The sequence below is a fragment of the Zeus faber genome (assembly GCF_960531495.2).
Source record: "Zeus faber genome assembly, chromosome: 22".
Taxonomy (NCBI): Eukaryota; Metazoa; Chordata; class Actinopteri; order Zeiformes; family Zeidae; genus Zeus; species Zeus faber.
Genome location: NC_137209.1, coordinates 19,494,397 through 19,506,836, shown reverse-complemented (window position 1 = coordinate 19,506,836; position 12,440 = coordinate 19,494,397). Strand labels below are relative to the sequence as shown.

At 39.9% G+C, this 12,440-nt stretch overlaps 1 protein-coding gene across 8 annotated transcripts in view; it reads left to right on the top strand.

Annotated features, from left to right (window-relative positions):
• Positions 1-491: 491 nt before the first annotated feature.
• Positions 492-12,440, top strand: part of elavl2 (ELAV like neuron-specific RNA binding protein 2) — a gene marked incomplete at both ends in the record, with an annotated part of 31,040 nt that continues 19,091 nt past the window's right edge. For 3 of the 8 annotated variants that reach the window (XM_080023465.1, XM_080023464.1, XM_080023460.1), the window contains 2 exons: positions 507-578; positions 3,925-4,168. In XM_080023465.1, the coding sequence (XP_079879591.1) occupies positions 507-578; positions 3,925-4,168 (316 nt within the window). Of the gene's footprint in view, positions 579-3,924; positions 4,169-12,440 lie in introns of those variants that run through there. The other 5 variants (XM_080023463.1, XM_080023461.1, XM_080023462.1 and 2 more) reach the window with 3 other exon arrangements.

The window sequence follows — 12,440 nt, the reverse complement described above, 5'->3', positions numbered from 1 at the left end:
CAAGCGTTTCAAGTCTGTTTTGTTTCTGCTTTAAGTGCTTTAAGCGTTGAACGGCAAACTGCGGCGTCGTTCAAGCGGTGACTACTTGCTTAGATGTGAGCGAGCTGAGCGACCTGATTGATTTGTGCTTTTCCAATTTAAGCCCACCCCACCACCACCCGTTTTGCTAATTGCATTGCTCATGCTTGATGTCCTTGTTGTGGCCAGATTTTTCCCTTGATTGAACATTTCTGCATCCCTCAGTTCTGCTGTTTGCCCCCCCCCCCCCCCCCCGCTTTAAGATGAACTGTGACAAAGTGAAACATTTGCTTATTCCCTGGTTTACGCCACTCTGCATTAACAACCAGCCTCCCCTCCCCCCAAAAAAATCAAGCTGGCCTTCCTCTTCTTTCTCCCCCTCCAGCATTGACATGTGACTCCTGACTGCTGCTTATTTTGCTGTTCTTGTTGATCTAACATGAAGTACTTTTTGTGTCCACATTTGCAGACGGCAACTCCAAACTAACATGGCAGTCAGACTGTGCGATGTGGCTTCTCTGCTTAGAAGTGGTTCGTGGGCGGCTGAGCCTTGGACTGGGGTCGGTGGCACTTCCTTCCAAATTCACTCGGTTCCTACTTTGCTGTCCCAATACTCAGGCCATACCAATGATGTGTTAAGATGGTCCAAATCCAATTCGATAAACTGCTCAATTTGGAATTTGACGGAACTTTTTGGTCGTGTTAGGACAGCTGTTTATATGTTAAGTGACTATATTGGTATGGTCTATAATAACTGTACTGCCACTGATTTTTTGGGCTTATGTTTATCATGTAACATAACATTTCCAATTTGGGTTTCATATCCTCTCGATTTGACACACACTTTGAATGTTAAGTCATACTGACGAGGGTGTCATTTAAACTGATTCTGGAATTCTGCACATGAGAATTCTGCTGGATTTGTTTAAAAAAAAAAAAAAAACTTTTCATGATGATGGTTGCCTCTAAACATGTAGTGTTTGGGCCACAACACTACGGCAGAATGGAGGAGTAGGGGTTAAGCTGGGCGGAAATGTTTCTAGAAGTGAGAAAGCAACTTTATTTTCCTCAGACGTTGTTATAGGTTCAAGCCTTTCCAACGCTTGGATGGACGTGAATCGCTTCCATTCGAGTTGTCATTACAAGCAATTAGCAGTTGTGGTTGCTAGTCCTGGTTAATTTGGGGAGAAAGTCATGAAATGTAAGACTGTACGTAACAACTTCAGGAGATTAGTCAACTGATGTTAAGTCCACTATTGCTTCATCCAAGAGTTGGAAATGCTTGAGTGGAGGCTGCCTAAACAGTGTCTCTGGGGGTAAAATATTGATGCCATTTTTTAAACTTACAAACACCTTTCCGCGCAACGTGACTCCTTCTCCGTTCTGTGTTGTGTTCTGACGCAATTGTTTAGCGATGGCTGTTGATATAACATTTGTTTTTTTTTTCCCAGGTTATTCTTTGCTAAAACAAAATGTTTATTTTGCCTTGCCACATCTTACCTTGAAAGTATTTGGTTTCTATAAACATGTCAGCTTTAATACTTTATCTTGTTCTCTTTACTTATTTATTTTGGACAGTGACGGCAAAAGCTTTTCTCTGAGAGGAGAGCACTCTTCACCGGTCTACTTAAAAACAAGATGGCATTCTTGTTTCTGATGTCTATTAAACGCTGAAACGCTTGCTCATTTATTTTTAACTGATGAGCAACACACGATAGAGCTGTTTTCATGTGTCAGGTAGCAAATTGGAAAAATAAAACTTGACATTATCAACCAGATACAATCAACGGCTCTGGATAAATGTTTACCGACTCTTAAATGTGTTTAATATTGGTCAAATGTATATACTGCAACCTTCTATACAACAAAAAGAATAGTCTAATTAAAAGCATGTATGCACGGGTCATCTATATTAGGGCTTGTCTACACTGACAATTTTTGACAAATACCGCAATGATAAATTTATCAATATTTTTGGGGATGACAACTGGTGCTCGTATAAAGAAAAGCATTACTTTACTCTAAGGCAGCCATTCCCAAACTAAAGAAATGCTGCTGCTGAATTTGAAATCTGAAAATCTTCAAACCTTTTATCACAACTTTGATCACGGTGAAGTATTTCCCCAAATATATTTTATTTCAAAAACAGAACAATTCTATGCGAACGTGGAACTACGGCAGTGAAAGGCAAATTAATAATCATGCACATACACGTAAATACGTACACAATTTGTAAAGCAAATGTAGGAGTAGGCCTAACTATTAAAATAGGTCACATAAATTAATAACATGTAATTTAAATCTCATGGCTTTGTTTTATTAGTTGTGATTACTTTTTAAATGTACATCTTTAATCATAAATATTTTATGGTGATTTCAAACTGAATTAAAAAAAATTAAACTTATTTATTAGAAGTGACCTCATACGGCCCACCTGCAGTACCTCCACGGCCCACTAGGTAAGCATGGTCCACACGTTGGGAAACACTGTAAGGCATCCTTAAAGACATTTAACTATTGCCATATTGCACCATATTATTACAATATAGATACAACAAAATATGGTCCAGCCGTAACTCGGGCTGCCCCAAATAGTCGACTAAACATTTGTCGACGAGAAGAGTCTTTCATTGGTCGGTTGGTCGCAGGGAAAAACAAACTCAGTTTGGGAGCTGCGCCTTGTCAAAATTAACCTTATTAACTTATATGGCTGGTGCTGTGTATGAAACGCTAGAGGGCTTTTAATTTGAAATTCATTTGAACAAGAATATGTTCCCCGGACGGGGAATCCTGGCCAGGGACTGGGAAGGCGCCGATAGTAAAGGCAGGTTATTAGATTTGGTATTTATATGTAATGTAGTGCAGCGTTCACAATGCTAGTTATAGCAGTTTCTCAGCGCTGGGGCTCAAACCATTTTCTGAGGAGCAACCTTTATTTTATTTATTTTACGTTTATGGAAGCTATTTTCCCCAATTAAGAGGTTCCCAACTACCGGGCCGCAGAACGGTGCCGGCATTTGCCACCCAGCCGTGAGAAGGCGGGCGCTTTTCAGGAGCGATCTTAGCTTCGCGGAGCCTTGTGCAAATGCAATTTTATTTTCTTTGCACATTCTGTTTATGAAAATGAAAGGGGGGAAAAAAAAATGTTTTCCTTAATTTAAAGGCAGCAATGTGTCCTGGAATTATTGTTCCATTTTTTAGAATTGCTTTGTTATTGGTGTAAAGAATTTAGAATTTAGAATTTAACGATATTGAATATCAGCACAAAATATCGGCGTCTGCAGCCTTAGTCAAACAAATATCAGCTCCTTAAAACCCGTATCAATTGAACCCTAACGTACTGTTGATTAAAAAATGTTATGGCCCATTACTGTGCCATGACAATTGCCATGACAATTTGCATAGAGGTTTAAAATGATTCGCAAATCCCAATAATAAGATCACAATCCCAGATGATATCTAGTCTGGCGTCATCAATCTGATGCTATAGATATGCTAATGATATATATTGTCCAGCCGTTGTAATAGATGACTCAAGTTAGCTGTTTATTTTTATGGCCTACCATTACCATGCAATGACAACTTCCAGTGAGGTTTGAAATTATTTACAAAATCAACATTTAATCTATTGTATCACAATATCTAGTCTCGTATTACAATATCAATTATCACAATAATTATAATGGCCTCTATTACCATGCAATGACAACTTGCGTTGAGGTTTAAAATAATTGACAAAGCCAGAAAATGTTTTTAAAATTATTTTATTTTTGCTACCGTCTCCTTGTTGGACAAGAAAATCCTTTAACTGATCCCGCTGCTTTATTTTTTCCCCCTGTTTTTTTTTTTTTTTTTTTTTTTTTATTGACATGTAGGGTCTGACTTGAGTTTATATTTTCTCTTTAGCAGGTAATCGCTGCCATGGAAACGCAGCTGTCCAACGGGCCAACGTGCAACAACACGAGCAACGGGCCGTCCACCATCTCCAACAACTGCTCGTCGCCCGTGGAGTCGGGCAGCATGGAGGATAGCAAAACCAACCTGATCGTCAACTACCTGCCCCAGAACATGACCCAGGAGGAGCTGAAGAGCCTGTTTGGCAGCATCGGGGAGATAGAGTCCTGCAAGCTGGTCCGAGACAAAATAACAGGTGACTGGGGGGATGGACACCGTACCACCCAACCGTTGTGGCTTTCAGATACGATACCGAAAATCTTCATTATCCTTTTGAATGAGCTATTTTGTTTTTCGATGCGCTTTGCTTTAGATGGCCGTCTTGAAGTAGCAAGTTCTCAAACTGCTGATACACCTGGTTGGATTGTTTCATTGGGCCCCAGCAACACAATACCGATTTTTCTTTTCAAATACTGGTAGAATCGATATTAGATATTTAATAAAAAATATATATTATTTGCTATTTTGTATTGATGCACTTTGCTTACGATGGCCGACTAAGAGTACCAAGTTATTGAGCTGATCCAACACTTGGGTGCATTGTTCATTTGGGCCCCAGCAACACAATACCATGATACAGATTTTTCTTGTCAGATACGTTACGAATCAATAAAAAAAAAAATATATATAGAGCCACATTTTTGTGTTTTAAGCTTTTTTTTAATACTGAAATACCAATATGAACTTGAATTAATTACTTACCTTCATGAACTTGAATTAATTTATCGTTATTTCCTGTTGGTTTATTTTGCTTGTTGTTGTCTTGTTTATTTCTACAACTTTTGAAAAGTGGCAGTTTTGGCACTAGATGGCTCATCTGCCGAGATGGGAGACACTTGGATTATTTTAATATTAAAAAGTGTACGACTTTGAGTGGCCATTCAAGGTTTGGTTCTGGGTTGCAGCTTAAAGCGCCGCTGTGCGTCTTAGCGGCTTGATAGCGAAACAAAGAATCACAGTGACATGAGGTGATCTTCTTCAAGAGCTGGTTGTTGGTTTGGGTGTATTGTTGAAGACCTTGATCTGATGGCGTCCTGAGTGGAGTGAAGTTCTGAGGTGTAGGAATTAATACCACTTTTTCATTCCTGACTTGAAGCGGAGCCGAGCAGCTGCCGGAGGCCAGTGCTGACATGCCCTTGCTTTCTCTTTTTTTTTGGTTTTGATTTTTTCGTCCAGGGTGCCTGGACTTCTCTTTCTCCATCTGCCGCTTAGAATTCAGCATTGTTCTCTGGGTCCAACTAGTGCTGGAATAATAACATTTTGAGTTTTGTGCACAACCTTCCACTGATTTTTCTTTTACTGGAAGGTCAAATAACCACCCTGAAATGAAAGTGTTTACTCATTGAACTCAGAGTGCTCCTACTGATGAACTCACTGCTTAATTTATATACAAACCTATTTTCAATTATTGTTCTAAATGATTGAATGCGTTAATGTTTAATAATTTCATCTATTCTTTTTAAAAATGTAAGTACCTTATTGACCGGATTATAAGACCGCCCTGAATGTAAGACAACCTGTTTTTCAGGACTCAGATTTGGTTATATTTTGTATTTTATTAAGAAAATCATTTTATTTGAAAATAATGATAGCGGAGAATGCAGTCCTACGGCGTGTGCAAAAAGTGAACATAATGCGGGACAAAATCTCACAAGCGCGAGTTGAACCCGGAAACCTTGAGCTGCGCGACCAAATTTCCAGCGCAAGTTCCACCCGGAAGCAGTGATCAACATTCTAAGCTTATTGCAAGCTGACTGCCGCCTGACTGAGTCGGTCATACTATGGCGAGTGCAACTGAGTCCGCAGACAGGAGCTAGAACCCTGTTGGTTTTTTTTTGGTTTTTTAAATCAACCGTGTGGGAAGAATGTCTGGTTCCCAGTGAACTACGACAGCAATGGATAGCGGAGTGGTGGATCGGACGAGGACGGTGTTTCGGTGCTGTTTGTTAGTTGTGTGGTACTGTAAGTGTGTGGAGACAAATTGAAACCCCTTCTAATGCACAAGTTTTTTTTTATTCTACCGTATATTGACCAGCGTTTCCCACAGAATTGGCAAATGCTCCCTCAGGACACGCGCAGGACCCAAAACGTGTATTTGTTTTTGACCACGGATATCATTATTTCTGAGGGCTTTAATGCATGACCGGAATGAACAGAATGCGACGTGCGCCGCTGCAGTTTGGCTCTCGGCCAGAGGTTTGAAGGCGAGTCGCACTGGAGAGGAATACAGAGGATTTCAGCGGGGCGCGCCAATTTTGGAGCATCGGAAGGCAAATATTCAAATTGCCGCCTCAGGCATAGCGCCGAAATAAAAAACACCGAACTCTTGGTTGTGGTTCGGTCCGGTAGATACGATCATATAGGAACACGTGTGATACCGGGTTTCGATACCCAACCTTATAAACATCCCGCGCATGACTTGGAGGGTGCAGGGAGAGGGGCTACCGGTCCGTTGTGTGTTAAATGGGCTCCTTAATGATATGATTTTACCAATTTTAGATCGTGAAAAAAAACAAATCAATGTTGTGTTGATATTGTTGCGGGCCGTCACAAATAAATCAATGTATGGGGAAACACTGACGTTTCAAAGTTTAGACCCCGAATATAAGAAGACCCCACTTTTTCAGACGGATTTCCCGGAAAAATACCTGCCTTACGGTATTGAATGATTTCATGTTTAATTGATACTTTTATTTTGTGTATTCATTTTTATTAGTTGACTATATAAAGTGGACCCAGTGAGTATTTGAACCGTTTCTTTCAGAAAACACGTCCTAAAAAAGCTGTTCAGATTTGCAGCCTTGATCAGCGTCACAGAGGCCTTCATTCTAATTAGAACCGCCCTCCACCTGAGTAACTCAACAAACAAATCTTTTTAAAGAAAGAGGAATTAATACCAACTGTCCATGAAGAAACTGCAGTCTATGGAAATGTAAGTATTCAAAGAAATATTTGGTGTCTTTCTAAAAGGAAAAAAAAAAGTATGTGGTAGATGGACTATAGTCTGTGGTGCGTGATCTGCTGTTTCTTGAAACAAAATCAATAAAAATGTTTTTTTTATGGTAGATGTATTTATCAATTAAATTTTCCATATTTACGTGAAACAAAGTCCCCGCATCAGAGTTCTGGTGCGGTGTTCTCACACGGCAACCAAAGTCGCAACTAATTTTTAAATGACGCCTTGTAGATCTAATATGAGTGAGGATTCAGCAACTGGATCGCTTATTTCTCGCCTCAAATTTGTTCAGAAACAGTTTGGTGTACTGATGTGAAATCAGAGGAAGTTAGGGAGTAAATACAACAAAACCCGGAAGCCAAACTCCACACACCATTGGCTTACAGAACCCGAACTTGTACTCAAATTCCATTGGCTCACAGAGCTCTGGGCCTCAGGAGGCCTAGGGAGGCCACCAAAAACAGCCCGTTTTGCAACAGGATAGTATAGAGGTATTTTAGAATGGCTATAATGCATAATCTGAGTGTTTTCAGCAATAAACGTCAATCATGTTTTGGGGACTGCGAGACGTATATTAACTTGTGTAAAACTAGCATAATAGATCCACTTTAATATAATTTGACTATTTAAAGTTTTACTGAAAATATGTATTGTATAAATATATATCAATTTAATTTGCCAGTTTAAAATGTTATATTTAATCATACATTTTATAAAATTGCCTTTGTTCTTTTCTATTCTTAAAATCCATTGATAGAAAGTGGACACGACCACCTGGATTTGAAAAATTCATCATGTTTTTAATATTGCATAACACTACAACTAGTATTCATAGCAGACTGATTTGTGCTTCAGCCTTTTCCCCCTAGGGTCTAAAAATGGAAAATGCCGCAGAGTATTTTTATCCCAGATGTGTTTATCACATCGCTAACCTCTCTGGAACCACGGTTCTTTCTAAAGCTTCCTCATCGTAGTTCTAAATTTAGAACTTAAAAGTACCCACAACTGCATCACCGTACAGGACCAGTGTGCATTTAACGATATCGATACTGAGATACTGAGAATTGTATGTGTTAACTTTTTTTCTTTTTGTAAATTGATGAAGACAACTTGAAGTCTATCCCTTCCTAGATTGTGGCCTCGTTGTGGACGAAGGGCTTGGGCATTTCAGTGATCCCCAGGGTAGGGTCTCCTAAGGCGAACAGGTCCAGAGTCAAACAAACAGAATCCAGACAAACATAATCCCAACACCCCTATGACAATGTCAACATGGAGACAAAGTTTACCCTGCCCGGAACAGGGTCAGCGGGGACCCACTTCTTGGGCCAGGCCTGGGAGTGGTGTTTGCAGGCTCGCGCCTGGCGGCCGGGCAGCCCGATGTGACATGGCAAGGCCCAGCCCAAAAAGACTGTGGGACCATCGTGTGGGCTCACCACCCGCAAGGTGCAGAGTAGGGGTGGGGTGTAATGCCTGATGGGCAAGGGGAACTGGCAGAGCGGTTCCAGACATTCTGGACTTAGAAAACAGAAACTGGCTTCCGGTACGTGGAAGGTCCCCTCTCTGGGGGCAGGGGGAGCTGATACTAGTCCCCGGCTGTTGGAGTTTGTCCCAGTGGATGAGAGGGTTGCCTCAATGAGAGTTGCAGAGAGGAAAACTCTGACTGTGCAATGTATATGAGCCTACCAGTTCAGAGTATTTGGCCTTCTTGGATGATGTGGAAGGGGCCCTGGAGAAGGCCCACTCACTGAAATCTATAGTCCTATTGGGAGACTTCAACGCTCATGTTGGCAACAATGAGGGAACCTGGAGGGGTGCGATTGGGAGGAATGCCCTCCCTGATCTGAATCAGAGTGGTGCATTGTTATTGGACTTGTTTGCTAGTCATGAATTTTCGATAATAAACGTAGTGTTCAAACATAAAAATTTCCATAAGTGCACTTGGCACCAGAGCACCTTGGGCCAAAGGTCTATGATCGACTTTGTAGCCTTTTCAGCAGACCTGCAGCCATATTAGGGCTGTAAGAGTCTGGGGGCCAAATCTGTCTCCTTGGGAGAGGTCAGGGGTTGTTTGATAGCGCCTCAGTGGCAAGGCGCCGAGTGTGGATGAGATCTGTCCAGAAATGCTGAATGCCGTGGATGTTGTTGGGGTGTCCCGGTAGACATGAATTATGCGACGTCGCATGGACATAGGGACAGTGCCTTGGGACTGGCAGACCATGGTGATGCTCCCTATTTTAAAAAATCGGAATGTGTTCCAATTGTCGGAATCGTGTTACTCGGCCTCCCCAGGAAAGTCTTTGCCAAGGTGCTGGAAATGGGATTCCGGCCGTTTGTCGAATCCTAGATCCACGAACAATGTGTTTTTTGTCCTGGCCGTAGAAGCATGAGTGAAGCATGGGAGTTGGCCATGCCCAAGCTGTTAAAAATAGCCCAAAATTAACATTTCTAGATGTTTTTCTTAAATGCACACGGTTTCTGAAATTACATTATGAATTATTCTGAAACTACTGCAAAATGTATTGGAAGGGCCAGCCTTCTGTAACACAATGGCCACTTTTGGGCCTTGGGCTGCCAGTTGAGGGAGCCAGTGGTAGAATAACCCTGGTCACATTTATAGAAAAACTAAGCAAATTTCCCAATTCCCCACCTTCAGTTATGAATATTAATAACTCAAATCCTGGGAATTCAAAGCTTCTTTCTTCCAGGGCGTGTAAAGTGAATTGTTCAGTGTTTCTGTAGCACTGCTGCTGCGACTTGAACCTCCTTTTCAGCTCAAACGCTGTCGCTTCATCTTCGTCCTGTCCCTGTGGCAACATGTTTAAACCTCAGAAGTTAGGATGTTAAGTCATCACCCCAGAGCTTAGATGATGCTGCATTGAGCAGAATAGGATATATATAATACAGATCTATATGTATAATAAAGTACATTGTTGTATACAAGGAATTTGTTGTGGTGAGCGTTGCTGTATATAAATATAAAGTCAGATGCAAAGAGAATAGCCAAATAGAAACAAAACTTATACCTTGTTTTTTTAAATATATATATTAAAAAAATGTACAAAGAAAATAAGCAAATATACAATAGCTAAATAATACTATAATAGCCAAATAAAAAATAAAAATAGCCAAATGTACAAAGACAATACATAAAAAAAAAAAAAAAGGCCACATGATACAAAAAGAAAATGGCTGACAATAAATATACAAATTAACATTAAATGCAAAACCCCAAAATACGAACAAATTATAATATAGTTAATATCTAGAGGACAGGTGATTCTCATGTTTATTTTTCCAAATAGAAAAAAGAGAAATGTTGTACTAAAGCAGCTTTAAAAAGCTCTAGAAAAATGCTACCTCAGTGGCAGTGAAGCAACCTACATCCTCGAGGCCTGGTTTCTGGCTTTAAAATGCAGCGTGCGTTTCTCCAGTACTCATATTTGGAGTGAAATTAAGTTTATGAACTTTTTACCGTGAAGCCCATGAGAGGGAGTCATGTCGCTAAGCTTGAAGAAAGCTGGCGGCATCCACGTCATAAGTCCCAAAAACCCAACGTGCCCATCTCAATTTTACTGCCCGTTAGCCCGGTAATTCCAAAGAAATCTCATTTCACATATTAATTTGCATACTCATTTCACAATAAATATTTACATATTCAGTGTGACAGAGGGACACTCTAAAATATGCAAATTGGACACTGTTTGGTACAGCAATGCAAACAAATGCATTTTTAATTCATCCGTTCTTAACTTGCCTCCTGTACCAATATTGGGAGAAGCCATTGTGTTGCTTTTTGGGGGGGAATGGGGTGGATTTTAGAGGAACCTGTTGATAATTGATTTTTTTTTTTTTTCTCACAACATTCAGTTTATTTTTTACTTGGGCTGCAGAAGCTGTAGAGTATCAAAGAACACCAGCCCAAAAGTTCGGGGCTAGAGAATTTGTAGATCCCGATCACTTTATTTTTGAAACTTGGATTGGTTATTAGAAAAAACAAAATCAGTACTCAGATACGATCCAGTTCTATTGTTTCAATTTCTGAAATGATTGTCATTTGGATCCATATTGGATTGAATGAAATTGTGAGATCCTGCCTCTTATTTAAATGAATTTGTAATGCACATCAAATGGTATAACTGAGAAGCTGGAAGTGGCAAATTCGGATTATGTATAAAATTTCTATACGATGAACAATTTATAGAATCGTGTACAATTGCATTGATTTGGATTGACTCAAATCATGACCCTTTTGTATGAATCGAATAGTCAGACCTTGCCCAATACCGAAATATTTCCATTCATTTGAAATGCATGTCAGATAGTGAAACTGAAAATTTGGCAGCCACATTATGTATAAAATGATAGTATGTGGATATAGAATCGTACCATGAGCCATCTCATCGGCATTGTGAATTATTGTATAGGCATCAAATTGACATCCTCGCCAGTACTGAAATATTTCCATTCCTTTGTGATGCATGTCAGATGGTAAACCGAACAGTTGGAAATGGCAAATTCTCATTATCTACAAAATCGATAGAATGTCATTGATATAGAATTGTATTGTGAGCAGATAGATAATTCTATTGGGAAGGGGCGATGGAGGTACGCCCGCGTAGAACAGCCCATTAATACATTAACACTTTTACACAATGAGCATTGAACCGTGCGATATGGCCAAAATCATGTATCCTGATATAGGTCATTTCATATCTCAGTAACGACATATATATTGCGATATAGCACGTTTATTGTATATTCAATTAATAGTTTATATTAAAGAAAAACACATGGTAACTGGACTATGATCACGGTAAACTGCACTTAAACAGTTTCAATGCTTGACAGGATTTTTCCTTGGGATAAAAAAATTAAATAATCTGTCACGTCCATTGGCGATCGCTGAAGGACATTAAAGACGGGAGATTCTTTTGAGTTTTTTTACCTCGACACCGTGCTGATGTTTTTCAGCCACAACAAAGAAATGAAACGATAAGAACACCCAAATATTGTCTTCTTAGCAGAGGGTTTCACTTCCTACGTGAGATTTGCTCTGTGGTATTTTTTATTTTTATAATCTTCTCCAGTTTCTTGTTGCTGCTGAACTTGACCGGTGGAGAAATTTGTCTGGTGTGGGTGGAGGAAACGGAATTTGGCTCTGTGCACATAAAGGCTGTGCGTCAGTCCCATTGTACTTCATTATTTATTTGTTGGAAGGAAAACTGCGTGGGGGAACTCATGCGGTGGTATGAAACCAGAGGAATTGCTCTACGTTGATAATTTAACACACGTTTGTCTTTGTGTACACTACACTTACTGCTTGTCCAGCTTTCTAAATGTTATGGAGGGGATGGGGGTTGATGCTGTGTAATTATTGTAAGTTTAATTCTTTAATTTCAAAGAAGGAAACACTGAGCTCTTCTGTATAAAACACACATGCTGCTTGTCCAGCTTCTTTACTTTTTGTTGGGGGTATTATGATTATGATATAGTATTAGTATTGTGATTTTGT